General features: G+C 44.9%; 1 protein-coding gene across 1 annotated transcript in view; it reads right to left on the reverse strand.

The window, feature by feature from the left end:
• Positions 1–433: 433 nt before the first annotated feature.
• Positions 434–17,556, reverse strand: part of ZFYVE1 (zinc finger FYVE-type containing 1) — a 29,576-nt gene continuing 12,453 nt past the window's right edge. The window contains exons 3-12 of the mRNA XM_024197492.1: positions 16,159–16,663; positions 13,808–14,022; positions 9,914–10,020; positions 8,433–8,541; positions 7,663–7,760; positions 7,434–7,551; positions 6,475–6,645; positions 5,261–5,441; positions 4,434–4,547; positions 434–2,569 (exon numbers count right to left, since the gene is read on the reverse strand). Of these exons, the coding sequence (XP_024053260.1) occupies positions 2,337–2,569; positions 4,434–4,547; positions 5,261–5,441; positions 6,475–6,645; positions 7,434–7,551; positions 7,663–7,760; positions 8,433–8,541; positions 9,914–10,020; positions 13,808–14,022; positions 16,159–16,663 (1,851 nt within the window). The 3' untranslated portion in view covers positions 434–2,336. The remainder of the gene's footprint in view (positions 2,570–4,433; positions 4,548–5,260; positions 5,442–6,474; positions 6,646–7,433; positions 7,552–7,662; positions 7,761–8,432; positions 8,542–9,913; positions 10,021–13,807; positions 14,023–16,158; positions 16,664–17,556) is intronic.

A 17,556-nucleotide genomic window follows, 5' to 3' on the forward strand; every position in this document is an offset into this window, starting at 1 on the left:
GCCACTTAAACTGAAATAAGAGAGTCCACACAGGAATTTAAACTGGTTTGAAAAGTGGTGCTAGTTAAACCAGAGCAACTTTCCTGTGTAGCCAAGTCTCTTACCTTTCCTGTTGCTACCTTATTTAGGGTTACCTGTTGCCCTCTTCTTTATTTTACTGATGCTCAGCTACAACATTTCCCCCGACATCAACCCCATTTAAGGTAAGCACAACAAAAGGGCTCTTGCTTTGCTGACAAGATCTCAGCACAGTCCCAACACCCCAGAGCACTAGAACTGTCAGTCGGGATTGGACTCCAGGTCCCAATAGGCACTTGGATACCACCGCAATGCGTGTGCTAGAAATGCATAGACAGCACTTTGTCTTAAATGGACTGAGGCAGTACATCTGCCTGTGGCAGGACAAAATTCTAACAAGTCAATGACACCGAGATTCTGAAGTGAAGACTTTATACAAGGAATGTCATGGATGGTTTCTCTTTGTGCATTAACATGGTAGTAAAGCTACATGCATGGAAGCCACACAGGGCATGGCCTTCAAATCAACAACACATATTAATTGTATTGTCCACCACCTATTCAAAAATAAACAGCTCAAAGTGCAGAGCTATGCTGTAAAATGTCTTTTCTAAGACCGGTCTGTTAACGACTCCTATCCCCCACTCCCCTCCAGGTGACTGTCAGCTTATGACAGCCTTTGATTACAAAATACAAGTCAGTCTCTGACAACTTTAACCAGCAGGGAAGGTTTCCTACCACACATTCCATTTCAGCTTCAGCGTGAAGTCTGGGAACAGCTGCCTGGGGCAGTCACTTTGCAAACAGGTTCCTTCAGGGGCAAGAGCAAGAACTGTTAGTTAAAAGCCCAAAGCCAGCACACTTGTGCAGAAGGTCTAGTCTTTTATAGCAGTTAATTTAATAATATAGTCCCATCAGAGGGTGTCAATCATTGAGCTACACAAGGGCATGTTTAACAGGTAGGACTAAATCAGTTTCAGGGTATAGTGTCAAACTCCAGCCACTACAATTGGAGACAAGTCCCCTCCATGGGAGCATCCCTTGTCTACATAAGCCAAAAGTTCAGTTCATGATGGTCTCTTATTTCTTGTCATGAGAGCCAAAATCTACAGAAAAGGAGCGTATCAGTTGAGCGCAGTGGTTTGCTCATTGCTGATAAATTCAGTGGTTCAATGCAGACCTTTAGGGAAGGGTGAAGTCCAGTGAGTGCCACTTGCTAAGAGCTGAGAAGAGATTCCTGTTTTCCAGCTGGATCTGTAGGTTTGGTTGGTTTGTTGTTGTTGTTTTTATAAGAAAGATCACAGTCAAATCTGTGCCGTTTCTATGCAGCCGTCTGCAAGACCATTGGTGGCACCATGGATTTGGGGACCCTTTAAAACTTTAGTAAGCCTAGCAAACACTAGACTTCAGGTCATGCAATCTTCCAGAAAACAGGCACTTGCCTCGTTCTGGTCACAAGCCTCTTAGTTTCTGACAAACCTCATAAAGCAGTTAAAGTGCTCCAGAAAGAAATCCAAGCGCATGGGAACATGGTCAAGAAGAGTGAGGCCCTGCAATCTTGTGATCTTCTGCTGACATGAAAATGGCTTCTACCACAGATGCCCTAGCATTTTCCACATCATTTGTTTTCCTTTCAACAACTCTAGCTTGGTCTCTGCCATGGTGCTAGGTTCACCTCCACTCGCCTGCACTGCAGTCCCATGACCTGCCAGACTAGCATTTGTGACCACAATTCAAATGGATTTTGCAAACCCTTTAGTGCCAGCACATGGAGCTTCCAGAGGCAGGACCCTTCCCATTATCAGATGCAATTCATGCATCAACACCTGGGGAGCCTTGGACCCTCCTGGCAGCAAAGGGTCCAAACCTTTACAATAGGACCGTGTGATAAGCAAAATGCTTCAAGAGAAAAATTAGAAGGCACTGCAGTGGCTATGAATTCGACCCAATACAGCAGGGTCCAGCTGCATCTCTTATTTGAACTAGAAATATTCAAAACTTCACTAGCCACCGGCATCCTTAACATACTAAATTATATAGATATAGATATAGATGTTTAAACTGGAATAAAATACACTGGATTTGGGTTGCTCATTTACATGAGCTCCCCCTTCCCCAATCAGCTTACAATTAAAACCTGAAGGTCCAGTTTACTCACTTGAGCTCATGTCCCAGCATTCCAAGATGGGTAGAACATGAGAGCAGGCCGGAGATCAGAAACATGCACTCTGGCTGCAAAAAGTGAAAGGGAGACCAAATATTTTTTTCTAACCCTGAGAACCTAAGGAATCGTGAAGGACCCAGACAGGAAGCTGGGGTTAAAGATCACCAGGTTTCTTATTGCAGTTAAAACAGACTCGCACTGGATGATCCCATCCGCGGGAAGGGACTGCTCGGCGCTCGTTTGAACATTCATCGCAGAATCCCTGGCCGCAGGCTCGACAGTGGTGTTTAGAGAGCTTGATGTTGAACTCCTTCTGGCAGTTGTGGCAGTGCAGGATTTCATGATCCGGCACCCAGTAAGCAGGTCTAGCAGCATCTTTCACGAGCCCTACAAAGGATTAGAAAGAACCACAGCGATTAGAATGTCTCCTGTTCTTTGCTAAGGAAAAGGAGGGGAAGGACACAAGGACTACCAGCAATGCCTGTGCCTTTCCAAGGAGCTCATTACGGAAACTGTTAAGGTCTGCCCACAGAATACTTCATTCTAGCAGGCATCTGCTAGTAGTTCAGGCTATTCCAAATCTTTCATATTCTGCCCCTACACAATTGAATGGCATTGTTTTAATGGGGACCCTGCCACCACTACACCATTGTTTAATAAATAATAATAATAATTAATAATTAGTTAGAGCTGGTTTGGTAGCACTAGAGAATGAAATCCAATAGGCACAACATGCACTGCAAGCTTCCCCTCCACATTCAACCCTGACCAAGTCAGGGGCCAGATAGCAGATCAGTCTCCAAGTCTCTCTCAATCCTACACCTTTTTGCTAAGACTGCCACCCAGGATACCAATTTATAGCACGTGATGTGGATGCCTGTCTACTAGTAAGCAGACTGAGAACTTCAGTTCATTTCACATCAGGCACCAAATAGTGATCAGTGGCTTACAACACTTGGTGACTGCTGACCTTGGCTGGATTTGGACCAGTGACCTAAACATGAAAATTCCTGCATTAAACCTTATTCAGCCTGGCATAGCAAGTTAAGTAGATCTAATAGATCTCTGGGGGCCATACAGCCCACACAATGTCAAGGGCTTCTTGTAGTTCACACTGTGGAAGTAGGGCAGCTAGTATTCTTAAGCCCTAGTCTTGGCTCCTCAAGAGAACAGAGTGATCAAATCTCCCTGAATTACTGAAGTGATCCCACAAACAGAATATTATACCAAGAAAGGAAGAGATTCTGGGCTGTGAAAAAAAGCACAGCCCACTTTACTAATTTTTTGCAGGCAGCCATCCAGGATAAGTGGAGGTGGACACCTCCTCCGGCCAGGACTTGTTCAGAGAACATTGGCTTTCTCTGCCTTATCTTCCGTCCATTGCGGTTCAGCTGGGTGGCCAAAACAATGTAACCATCACTCTTACAGGTATGTGTACCATGGTGGTAACACCAACATCTGGCAGCGTCATTCCTGCTTCCATTTTATTTTATTAAATAATAAAAGATCTGCCACCCTGATTAAATTCCAGACAGAGCAATGGCGGGAAGGTCTGATCAGTGGTTAATGTAATTCATCACCCTCTACTGCTGTCTCCCTCCTGTGGGGGGTTGGTTAGCAGAACAGCTGTGGAACAACATTTAAACCCAGGTATCTGCTGAGGCACCTGGGCTGGTACCCAGTGCACTAACAACCAGCACACTGTCATTGTACTAACTTCAGCATTAAGGACCATCCTTCCAGTTACTGGATGTTTAAATTTCTTGGTCCTAATTTGCAGAAGTGCTGAGCACCCGTAGATCCCAATTATGTCAACTGGAGCTGCAGGCACTCAGAACCTCTAAAAACCTGATAGAATGTCTCATAGTTTGGCCATGATTTTTTAAGCACAGCCTAGGAAACTCAGTCTGGCAGATCACTGCAATAACCCTACTGGCGTATCGGGAAGAAGTGATGCTCAGAACTCAAGGATCTGTGATGCTGCACTGCGGAGAGAATAGAAGTGAGAAGGCGTAAACTGGAAATAAAATGCTGAGGAAGTAGAGGAAACGTACGGAGAGAGCTTGGTGGGGCCCACGGCCCTGCAGGAGAAGAAGTCAGAAGGGGGACCCTCAACCCACATTGGCACCCTGGAATAAGAAGGGTCAGTGTGCCATGCCAGCTCATTTCAAGCACTGAAGTTTAACAAACAGCTCTGACATACGCAACCAAAATGTTGTTAGAAAAACAATTGGAAGCAAAGAGCACCTACCTAGTGGGATGTCTATGGCAGTCACCACAGCTCCAAGAGTGTTCTGCACTGCCTCACCGACCTTCCTGGCGATCAGCGTCCCACCTTCCTCCTCTGTCTGTGACTCGGGCACATCTGCATGATAGAAGAGTTATGGTTCAAAACCCAAGGCACAGTTCCTGCCAAGTCTCAGTTAATCTGTATTATTAGAGAAACTAATGTTAAACCAAGGTAACTTGGTTGGTTAGGTGCAGCACCTGTAGCGTAGGCCTGGGGCTCTCTGGCATCCCAATGTAGCCAAACACCATTCAGCCTTTATTTCACACCCAGCGTGCCTTCCCTGGGGAAATTTGCATGACCTTCACTGTTACACTTTTCCTCCACCCACATGGACAAGACACCATCTGCTCTAAGACCAGTGTAGAGGGATGCTATCTCCCCACCAGCAGAAGATGTTGCCTTCTGGGATATTGGGATAAAGTCCAATTTAGAAATAATTCCTCCAAGAGATCAGACTTTTCAGTAATTTCTTGTGAATGGTATTTGCAGTAAAAAGGGTCTCTCAGAGTTCATCTGCTTTCCCCACCAGAAGCATTCACAAACATGACTTCAAATCCTTCTCTGAGGTGGTGTGTACCCCAAAAAATGGCACCATCTACACCCATTACAAGGGCATCAGTTGGCAGATTGGATCAATTTATGGGCCAACTTCCCTATCTGCCCTGGAATGGGGCTTTCGATAGAAAATCAGTGGTAAGATTTCAGACACAATGGTTATGGTTAATGGTGACAGGAAGGTGGAGAATTTCCTTCCATTCCCAGAACTAGCACAGTCAGGTCAGGATTACCTAACCGGATGCCCCTGCTGTCATGGCAGTTGTCACACACTCTCACTGGTGCCGGTCCCCAGCCCCGCTCAGGGACAGGGCGGGTCTTGGAAGAGCAGCCATCGCAGAAGCCCTCCCCGCAGGCCCGGCAGTGATGTTTAGTATCATTATCTTTAAAGGACGTGCCACACTTGTTGCAATTCTGAATAAGACAAACCAGAAAGAGAAACTATTAGTTTGATTTTCCTAATTATCTCCAGTACAAAAAGCGTCCGAGAGCTAGATCACAAGATGTCAGGGACAGTGGCACCCATGAAAGTGACTGGATCCTGCACAAGTGGGGAAAGTATTGTAAGTCTCATAGTTAACTGATCTGTACTTCCACTGCAGAGACTTTTTGATGTCTTTCACTGAAGTGTCTCGGGCATAGACACCACTTGGTGTGGTACCAGCATTGTCCTTCTGGCTCGATGACTTCATACCCAAAGAAGGGACCCATGGGAAGGCAAGCATGCTGTGCCTAGGCCAGCAGCATTACTATGAACCCTATGGTTACAGCTGTGAATGGTTACAGCGACGCTTTCTTGGGTGCCTACAGGACTGGGCAGTTGATCTGTGGGCACTTGAAAGTTTTGGAAAACAAAGATAAGATGGTCATTTCCATTTTAGCCATCTGCCCAATTCCTTTTATATGCTTTCTCAAAGGAGCTGGGAGTCTCTCTCTAATTGAATTGGAAGGGCCAAGTATTCATCTCCAGCTTCATATTTTGTACAAATTGATTACACTTGCAAAAGTGGGAATGCAAAAATGGGAGGCCAGGACTTCAACTTTGATTCTTTATACTCAAGAGCAAGCATGTGGGAGCCAGCATATTTATCAATAGTACTGATGGTGGGAATGGGTCCAACTTGAAGAAGCAGGGAAGGGTCAGTGGAATAATAAGGGGACAAATTGCACATCCAGGGAAGAAGGCATCTGACATTATCTTTCTCAGGCCAAGCCAAGAACGTGAATAGCAGGGGTCCCTGCCGTTGGCTCTGAAGAGCTGCAGGAGGTGGGTGAGCTGCAGTTTGCAATCCATAGGAGACGAGGCACCTGAAATCTATCAGATGTTTTTTTAACTGGTTACTCTGTCATTTTATTTTTGGAGAAGGTGTGGAGAAAGGGTTATGTTCAGCTAAGCAAAGGGAGGAGGTTCCCTCAACTGCATGAAAGAACGGCAGCTGCTACATACCAGGATTTGAGAGTTGGGTCTCCAATAGGCAGGGGCAATCTGGTCCGTCAGCCAAGAGGTCACAGCTTTTGTGGGTCCCAGGCTGAGCTCAGACACAGACTGTGCCATGAAATTCATCCCATCCAATAGGCGCTGAGCTGCATTGTTGTTGTCTTTCAGAAATCCATCTGTCTATAACATAATGGGGATTTACATGAAAATGGAAAAACAGAGAAGGAAACGTTTACTTCTCCTAAGTAGATGCTTCTTGGAGGAAATGCCCGTCCACTGCTGCTGTTAAAATGGAGAACACCACCTGGAAGAATCACACTCCCATCTTTTTTAGAGAGGGGATGTCTTAATGGTTCAAACATTCACACCAGGAGTCCAAATGTTGACAAAGTCAACCCAGTTCTTCATCCTTCCAAGGTAGGCTGAGTACTGTTCAATTTACTGTGTGCAAGACTTTCAGTGGGACCTTAAAAAACAAGGTCCTGTCCTGACTCCTGTCTCATGTGGATATTGAATATCCCTTGGCACTTTCTGTACGAGTAGGAAGTTTGCTCATATGTCCCTTACTCCCACTGTTGTTCAGCATGCTGTGCAGCAGTGACTGGATTTCAGTGGGGATGTGTCTAAGGAGCATATTGGGATGAAAGCCCACTATACAAATGTAGTGTAATTTTACTTATTAATCAGAGATGGGAAAGACCTGTTAGGTTTTCTAGCTCATATCTTGGGGACCACTGCAACATTGTGATGTGTCCAATCCAGTTTTAAATGTCCACTTGGGCAAAACTTGGGTGCCTCTTGCTATGAGGATGCCCACCCTGGAAAGGGCTCCATACTTCAAACAGCAGGGGCAGCTGCCATAACGAGAGTCAGTCCATTTTTTCTGCTATTATGCACACAAAAAAAAGAAAAAAAGAAAAAAAAAGAAGCCACCCACACCTCCAAAGCACCCCAACAACAAGACTTACTCCTGGCCAGACATGCTCGATTTCTGTCCTCACCACTGTGTCCACTGGATCTTGGTTCCCGAACCAGTACTGCCGGCTGCGGTACACCACTCCACAGTTGGGGCACTCAATCACATACCTGCAATGAGGAACAAGGAGAACTGGTTACCTAGCAAGGGGCTGGAGGCCCAAAGGAGCTGGAAGAGGAAAGGAAAGGGAGAGCAGAAAGACTGCCTGCTCCTGCACTCACCCTGACCAGGCGTACTTGGCAAGGCCCATCCAAGGAGAATCAGTGGAAGCAGATGTTTTTGGCACCACACTGACCTCCTTCCCACGCTCGTAACAGGCCTGGAACAGGAGTGTTTGATTAGAATCACATATTTTGGCATCCCAGACACCAAGTCCCATGTGATTGTTTGGTCACAAGTGGATTTAAAGACCTTATCTGGTGTGTGTTTGTGGAGATTGTTTGCTAAAGGGGCCACGTGATGGACCCCATCATTGATAATGGAATTTTTGTGCATTTATAACCCAAATGATGTCATTTGTCTAAACAACAATACAATTATGGCTGTGGGTGAAGTAACCCCCAGGCTCCTCCATGTGACCTTTGAGTTACATACACCCCCCCCCCCAAAATCAACATTAGGGGTGGCTGGTAGGAAATAGGGAGAGCAATTCAGGGGTTTATACGTTCAGTGTACCGAGACTGAAGAGGAACTTCTAGAGTTTAACCTGTCCTGGGAAATGGCAGCAGTGCAGCCCTCGGTGATTCAGCCAGCGAAAAATGCAAGCAATGCGACTGGGCTGCCGGCAAACAGAACCATTATCCAAGAACTGTTAAAGATCGACAGGAATCTTGTTGCCAAGTCAAGGCCAAAGGGCTGTTCCCACGAGTCTTCAACAGAAAAGAGGAGCAAGACCACAGGCACATGAGAGTAACATTTCTCATTCCCAGGGCATGGGTTTCCCTCTTCTCCCTCTCCACGTACTGGACCCCGTCCCTAGGGTTCTGTTTACCTTGCAGGTATAGACTCTGTTATCGTACTGGTGGGAGTATCTGCAGCGGCTCTTGGCTTCATGAGAAACTCCTTCTTTCACATGGTTCATGCTGTTCTTACAGCCACACCTGGAGTTCAGAAGCAAACAGTGAGCAGGCTAGAGAGTCACTGATACAGGACAGGTCTTGGTATAAGGTCAGCTAAGTTGCCAGAACTAAAACTAGGTTTTATTCAATATTTTATGTTTGTATAGTCCCTTTAATCCCAAAGCACTTTAAAAGCTGTACATCCAACAGTGACTTCATGGGCCATTGAAATGCAGCCACCACGGAGTGGGGTAAGCAGCGGTGTCACAGCAACATTATACAGCAATTTAGTACAGGAAGTGAATACTGTATCCAACAGAAGCTTCACAGGGAATCTAGATGGAACTAAGCAAGTTTAGAACTTGGCCAAGACATGAGAACTAACATCCCAGCTCTTGCAAAGAAGTTCTAGAGAATCTTTAATGACCACAAAAGACAGAAAACCTAGTTTTACATCTTATTTGATAGACAGGACTATCCAGCAGCACAATCCTCCATAGCACCATGCTGATACAGCTCAATACAGTCTCAGAAGGATGACTGCCACCTACTGAATTACCAGCACCACTTCCCACACTACCTGGGCTTTCCTTATACAGGACTTGCAGTCAAGTTCTGATGCATCTGACAGGTCAGTATGCAAAATCTCATCAGCCCCAATGGGTGTGGCTTCAGGTCACAGTCCAAGGCTGGGTGGATGTATGTTTTGGTGATGTTTATGTAATGAATATAACAGAAAGTCTCACAGGGCAATTATTTCTGACTTCAAGGGATTCTAGTAGACCACTCATTTCACACTCTGCCCTTTGAGGGACTTGCAAGTTCTGAGACCACATGCTTATGAACACCATGGAAGGGATGTGGGCAAAAAGAGATTACACTGATACTTAACTTGCAATATTGCGGATTCCGCAATATTAGGTTTCCACTGCAATTTTGACAGCGGGAGCCCCAGGCGGCCGCTCTCAGCCCCAAGGGCCGACAGTGGAAAATCACGGGAAAAGTAATAATGGACTTTATTACTGCAAATAATAATGTCCATTATTACTTTTCCTCAATTTTCCATGGCTTGTCTGCAACTCAGCCGCAATTTTTTGACATTCGTCCCGCAATTCAAGTAGGGCCTTACTGCTATATGAAAAAGAGACCATATTGTCTAGCTGGGACACAGAGACAGCAGCCTCCACAGTACACACATCAAACTGCTTTTCAGGGAGTTCAAATGGGTTCTGGTGTCAGGGGAAACATACAAATTCTGTATTCAGACTAAGGAGTTACCACACTGATGTCACCACTATGCTGATGATGCTTCTCCAGGGTACTTGTGACCTCACTATGACAATGCATTCTGATGCTACAGATCTTGACAGTACTGTCTCCCAGAGGGATGAGGGTGTGTTTCTTGCCTACTTACCCACAGCTGAGGCATACAGTAGAGCAGGTGAAATACTCATCCGGAAAGAAGGAGCTGTGAGCCATCTGGTCATCAGGGATCTCACCGCTGAACCGGTCGCTCAATGCCTGTCAGACCAAGTGAGAGAAATTGCTGAGGAATTCAGAGCAACAAGGATATTGATTCACCAGGTCAGTGACAGCCTTCTGGAAAGGTACACGTCTTCATGGACATCCTGGGAGGCTTCTCATGGATACTCCGTGGGTTCCTCTCTGGGAGAGGGCCAGCTGGGCTGTGTAGCTAACAAATCACGGCTCACTGACCAGGAAACCATACGGGTATGAGCTACAAAGGAAAAATATAATCCCCTCTGCCTTCGCTCTAATACAGTCCAAACAAGATCAACAATCTTGCACGTGGCAGGGAGATGGAATGGATGATCTCAAGGGTTTTTTCCATCTCTAACTTCCATGATAGGGTAGAAGGGGTTGGAAGAAGAAGGTTGCACAGAGTAAATAGCTGGATAAAAAGGGTTTTGTATTCCACACCAAAGGAAACAACATTTGATCCTACATACTCAACAAACCATGCAAGGTTTGAGCTAGGTGACTTACATTAACTAGCATTAATTAAGGCCATTGGGAACCATATAGCTAACATCCTGCAAAACTTTATTTTTAGTGATGGCGAAATAGTGCAAGTTTCCCTCCTGGGGCCTTCTCAAAGTGCCTCAATCCTATTCTGCAGGGACCACATATGAGGTGAAAAGGGAGCTCACTCTCCATGGTCCATTCGGTCCTTGGCTTTTGAGCTCATACTGCAAACAAGCATGATAATTAGGGCCAGTTGTGATGGTAGCTTCTGTGATGGAGACATGTCTCCACTGGGACCTGGGATTTGTCTACACTGGCAATTTACAGCGCTGCAACTTTCTCGCTCAGGGGTGTGAAAAAACACCCCCCTGAGTGCAGCAAGTTTCAGCGCTGTAAAGCGCCAGTGTAGACAGCACTGGCAGCTACGCCCCTCGTGGAGATGGGTTTTTTAGAGCGCTGGGAGAGCTCTCTCCCAGCACTGCGCCGCAACCACACAAGCCACGTTAAAATGCTACTTCAGCGTTGCCAGTGTAGATTAGCCCCTGGACTGTGACCAAACACATTCTACACAAACCACTAAGTGGCTCTCAACTGTAAGTGCCTTTTGATTACTGATGTGGGCTAGACGTGAACTGGCAGCACCATAAACAAAATGTGGCAATAGCCCTTAAATACTTGAGAAAAATAAACTACCACAGCACACACGCTGCGGGAATGGTGAAGAGGTTTTCTTCTCTTCAAAAGAAATCACTTTTCTTCTTTCACTAAAAAACCAACAAAGCAAAATAACAGACTCTGCCCACACCCCTTCCCTATTAGATACTCAGAATTATGTACCGCCCCGGTGGAGCTATGTTCCTGACCTTCCCTGGTCCCAAGGGTCAGATCTTTATCTAGAGAAGAAAGGCAAGAAAATACTTTCTCTTGTAGGGAAACTGAGGAAAACATTTGCTGCAAATCTATGTCTAGGTGACTGCCTGGAGATCAGTTACCCTGGCAACAACATAGATCTCTCCATTTTCAACCATTTTGGTACAACCGTGTCTGACTTGGGCATTTATAATGTGCCTGCCGCTATTAACACTGAGCTTCCTGTATTATCAAGTATTTAAAAAGCTACATTTAATGCTTTAAAGAGGCAGAATAATGTTATTTTAAAAGTTTCATTTTTACAGGCTTTGTTTACCACGAAGCCGGAACTAAACATCACCTCTAATAGGCAACTCTATCTATGTAAGGTTTTCCTGGAGAGCCCGTCACGATAATACTGAAGAGCTGAACAAATGAACTAAATATCATGCTACTACTTTAAAGAGTCACCACATTCTCTAATACAATGTAATTTGACTTCTATGTATGTATCAATCTCTACCAGGCAATCAATTCCTGAGGGTCCCTTGGGTGACTATGCACAAAGTAAAATAATAATATTATAATAATTAAAGCTCCTCAAATATTTTATTTTGTGAGGCATTTTGGAAAAGACAAGTGCCATACTGTTAATCTGTCCATTTGCTTTGGTAAAATAAGTCTATCAAGGGATGTTATGAAGGCCAAAAGTGTAACTGGGCTTAATTTTTTTTTTTTTTTATAAGATCATGGAGGATAGGTCCATCAACGGCTATGAGCCAGGATGGTCAGGTATGCAACCTCATACTCTGGGTCCCTAAATCTCTGCCTGCTAGAATCATAGACTCATAGGACTGGAAGGGACCTTGAGAGGTCATCCAGTCCAGTCCCCTGCACTCAGGGCAGGACTAAGTATTATCTAGACCATCCCTGACAGGTGTTTGTCTAACCTGCTCTTAAAAATCTGGAGCAATGAAAATGCCCACCAGGAGGCAGCGTATGAGTGCAGGGGACAGAACTTTCACAGAAGCCAGAGCCAGGCCATGGAACTCACTCCCTCAGGAAATAATAGTGGCCAGAGGAATAACCATTTTCAGAACCAGATGCAAAAAACTCTTTTCTTCAACTTTCTGAGGGAGAACCAAGTTCGTCACAAGCATACATACATAGAAAATAATCATACTCTTTCTCCTACAGAGAGAGAGAGAGAGTGCTATTCTTATTTTTAAATACTTAGGAAGCCCACTGGTATTATGGTGATAAGGACATAGATATATTAGAGAGGTCTTCAGCCTCTCTTCCACCCCTCCAGCTCCTTTCCATCAGCCCTCAAGTATGCTACTGTATCTCTAATCTTAACAATCCCTCCCTTGATCTCACTTGCTTCTCCAGCTACTGCCATATCTCCCTCCTTCCCTTTGCCTCCCAGCTCCTTCAGTATACTGTCTGTACCCAGTGCCTTTACTTCCTCACCTCTCAGATCCCTTGCAATCAGAACCTAGGAACTGGGTCAAATCAATGGTCCATCTAGCTCAGTATCCTGTCTTCTGACAGTGGTCAATGCCAGGTGCTCCAGAGGGAATGAACAGAACAGGCAATCAGCGAGTGATCCACCCCCTGTTGTCCACTCCCAGCTTCTGACAATCAGAGGCTAGGGACACCTAGAACATGGGGTTGTATCCCTGATTATCTTGGCTAATAGCCACTGATGGACCTATCCTCCATGAACTTTTCTTTTTTGAACTCCGCTATAGTTTTGGCCTTCACAGCATTCCCTGGCAACAAGTTCCATAGGTTGACTGTGTGTTGCGTGAAGAAATACTTCCTTTGGTTTGTTTTAAACCTGCTGCCTATTAATTTCATTGGATGACCCTGTTTCTTACGTTATGTGAAGGATTAAAAAAAAACCCCACTCCCTTATTCACTTTCTCCACAACATTCATGATTTTATAGACCTCTATCATATCCCCTCTTAGTCATCTCTTCTCAGTTTCTACCCTTATCACTGCACTGATGCTGCTCTTAAGAAAGTTATTGATAACCTCCTCCTGGCCAGATCCATGAGCATCTTTATAAATATCCTCCATGAACTGTTTGTCACTTGCAATAAAGTTTATCACTCTTTCCTCCCCCAGTCAGCTTCCTCCTAGGTGTGGGTTTGAGATTTTGCTTTTCTGATTCTCCTTTAACCTTTCCATCAGATTATTCAGGGGGTCTCCATAAGTTCTTCTTTATTTTCCCCCTGTCCTGCTGTCTTCCCCCAGCATAGAGCCACCCAGCCCATTCAACCGTCTATATGAGATACATTGAAGACTTGCCTTTTCTCCAGATATCTGCAATTCTGCATTAGAGCTTTGTGTGGAACTTTATTAGGGTACATGATACTTGGAAATGGTGCCACAGACATGAATAAGAACCCCAGGAGCCTCTTCCCCAACCGCTGGTGAGCCCCACACTGCAGAAAATGACTTACTTTCAGTGCTTTGAAGATAACCCCAGGTTGTCGTGGGGAACGGGTGGTATTGTTCTCCAGCTGGTACTCCACAGCTATCCTAAGTCCCGAGAAGTCTGTTGGGGGATTGTAAGTCCTCGTTCCCTTGTAGTGGATTGAGCTGAAGGCTTCAGGGAAGCGGCTCAGTTTCCGGAACCGATCCTGGATGAGTTTTTCAGGCGCCTCAGAGGGGTGATCTAAACCCATTCAAAAGCAGTAACAGGTGTATTAACAACTGTTGGTTTAGCATAATACTATTTAACAATCAGGCAGTGCTTTAACAATGCAAAGTGCTATACTCATATTCCTAACTACTCCTCACCATCCTTCTGTGATGCAGATAAACAAGTATTCCCCATTTGACACATGGGCAGAATGAAACATTTTCAAAAGTCGCCTCTGTTTTGGATACAGTGTTAGCTCCCTACAACCGAAGTTGAGAGATGCTGAGCACAGCTAAAACTGAAATCAATGGGAACTGTGGGTGGTCAGCATCTCTGAAAATCTGGGCTTACTGGTCCTAAAACTGGGCATAAAAAATTAGAGGCCAATTTGGAATATTTGACATTAAATAAACAAACTTTATGTTAAAGTGTGTTAGAACTCAGCAGTTCCTGGCTCCAGGCCACTAGGCCACACCGTGAAAGGTTTAGCGTTAGTGCCTTCATTCCCACCACTCCTTATATGTTCATTCTACATGCAAACCATATGGCAGGAAAGGGAGAGTCTAGGTCTACGCTCCCCTAGAAAACCCAGCAACACAGAATTAGCAATTTCAGGTCAGACCAACAGTCTACCAACTCCTAGAACATGCTTCCGGCAATGGAATATGGTGTATGCTTCACAGGAAGGCAAATCCCCACCCCTTTTTAAAAAACAAAAACAAACCACACATCCCAACACTGTCCCTCAAGCTGGACAACTGTGTGTTGCTGCATATGGTGTGTGTTAGGGGGGTGGATTCCCTTCTGGCTTCCACAGAGATCAGCCGATGCTCTGAAGTATATGTTTTTATTACCCTGCCTTTGTGCATATAACTACAACTGTCATTATTGGTCATAAAATTAACCAGCTACAGCATTTGACTCTGACCTCCTGAGGCAGCAAATTCCAGCAGCTAACTACATGCTGTGTGAAATCCTGCTTCCTTATTTGTTCTACATTTACCTACCAAGGTGAGAAGGTGATGCCATTTTTATATAGCCACTTTGTTGCTTAAAAATACATTCTGAAAAATAATCATAGGGAGATGCTGGGCTCAGTTCCTTGGTTTTTCTATTTGCTTAGCGCCTTGTGGTCAGCAAACACCCAGCCTGAAGAAGCCAGCAACAATATTGTGGGCCTGCAGGGAGTTGCTGTGGTCTTGCACAGCAGGGCACTTCTGGATGCACACAAACAGAAGGAAGCTAAACCATGTCTGCACTGATGTAGCCAGGTGCACTGACCAAGGCTCCCCTCAAAATATTAGAGCATGGTAGGGGTGGGCAAAGCCAAAACAGGGTTTAGTGTACACTTTGAAAGAGTAGGTGAACTCCTGGTCCCTGTGAAGTCAATCACAAAACGCCCACTGACTTCAATGGAGCTAGGATTTCACCCATAGATGTGTAAACAAGCCATATGACTTAAATATGCTTAGTCTGGCATGCAATGAACCAAGTTAAAATGCTGAAGAAGGAAATAGACAGTGGTGAGAAATGAAAACATAGTGGTGCCGGCACCCTGTAAGGCATTGAAGGAAAACCTACTGGCAATATTGCATATTTTTAGCGATATTTTTAGGAAGAAGCAGGACAACCCACCAGCCACTGGCGACCACACACTCAGTTTGTGTTTCCTAGAAGTCATGCCTGCCTAGGAATGCTACCAATCCCCAGAAATCCCAGTGCCCAGGGAAGGGTGCAGGTTTATAAACAAGTCCATTTCATACTTCTTACCCATTTAGTTCTGTAAGTATGATGTGTTTTCATTTATTTTTGTGACAGGGTCCTCTACATCCCTATCATAATGTTAGGGTCCCCCACTTTCACTTGCCCTCACTCTATTACCCATCCTCCTGGGCCAATGCCACAGTCACTGTCCTATGTTGAGGAGGATCACAGGAGATTCCCTTCAGGACTAATCAGTGTTGATCATTAACTGGCTAACTGGGTTGCTACCCTGTGACATAAATCTCTCACTCCACCATCAGAGCATAGCATGCTGCCTCTGCAGACCCTCTGCCATTCTGAAACATGAGCAAGACCAGACTCTCACCCAGATCTTCCACATGGCAGTCCAATTAACAGATAACATTTAGCTATATTTTGAATCACTGTTTCTTTCTCTCTACTCACCGGAGCCCAGTAGCTTGGTGTGCACAGTCTCATGGAAGATAATGACTGCAGGACCCAGAGTGGACAAGGGAACATCCAAGCCACAGCGGGCTGTGGTTGCCTTCAGCTCCTTAGTGAAATGTTTCAGGTAGGCCTCCGAAGCATCCCCAAGGAATTTGAAGAGGTCATTGTGGAGTCTGTCAGCATGCGTACGGTAGATAACAAGGTCAGAGATGGCCAGGACCTTAAGAAGCAGCCGCGTTCTTTGGCTCACGTTCACTGTGGCCCCAAGCAGACCTTCTGTGTCAATCACCACCACTTTGTGGACAGGGTCATAGCCTGCCCATACACCGACTGTGCAGGATTCTTGGGCTGGAGATGTCTTAAAGACCTCACGACCATAGAAGAAAGTGTGGTTAAGGGTGTGTGACTTGCCATCCCCAGTGTTCCCAAAGATGGACACCACCTTCAGGTGTTGGTCAGGCTTGCAGTCCAGTTTCTTAATAAAGTCTTCTTCATTCATCACCTTCCAAAATAAGAAAATTACAACATTATAGACGGGAAACTAGAAAAGACAACACTAAAACCAGAGTTGGCTTCAGGGCTCACAGGGATTGTGAGGATGAGCAATTTCCATTTAGGTCCTTTATAAACCTTACAAACATATAGGAGTCCCAGGCAAAATTTTCAAAAACACCGAAGTGTTGTAGGAGCTTAAGTCCCATTGACTTTTAATGGGACCCAGGCTTGTAAGTCATGTAGGTGCTCTTGCCCTTCATCATCAGTGGCCAAATGACAGCTCCTCCATATCCTATCACCAATTCTCCAAGCCAGTTCCCCCCCCTCACCCTCCCAGAGCAATACATTTTATGGGATGAAAAAAAAAAAAAAAAAAAGACAGATTTAGATCCAGACTTCTGAAGTGAATTAAAGCAATTTTTAAAGCAGGTTTTTCAAAACTGCAAGACAGACCTGATATTCCACCTTGTAATATACTTGATTGAGCCTTTTTTTTTTTAAAACCACAACAGTTTAAAAAACAAAACAAAACAAAAACCACAGCACCTGGCCTTCAATACATCTGGTTTCCGGGGCTTTTACTTGGGATAAGTGAGACTTGTCATAAATTTAATGGCAGATTGTGAGACATTTCTGTTCAGATAGCACAGCAACGGGGCTCAGATAAAAGAGATGATCAGATAGACAAGGCAGGCTCACCTGAAATCCTAATTTCAACTGCAGAATAACAGTGCTTTAGAGTTCAAAGTTTTTGTCCTGCTCAAGGTCTGGTTATTGTAGTTTGCCATGTGTGTCCACATGGGGACAAGGCATCCTTCCTTCAATAGGTGTTTGCTCAAGACAATTTGTGTCACAAGAAGAGCAAAATAAAAACACTTACTGAGAGGGATTAAATTCAGT

This window comes from Terrapene carolina, unplaced genomic scaffold (assembly GCF_002925995.2).
Source record: "Terrapene carolina triunguis isolate 2854851 unplaced genomic scaffold, T_m_triunguis-2.0 Scaffold96, whole genome shotgun sequence".
Classification (NCBI taxonomy): Eukaryota; Metazoa; Chordata; order Testudines; family Emydidae; genus Terrapene; species Terrapene triunguis.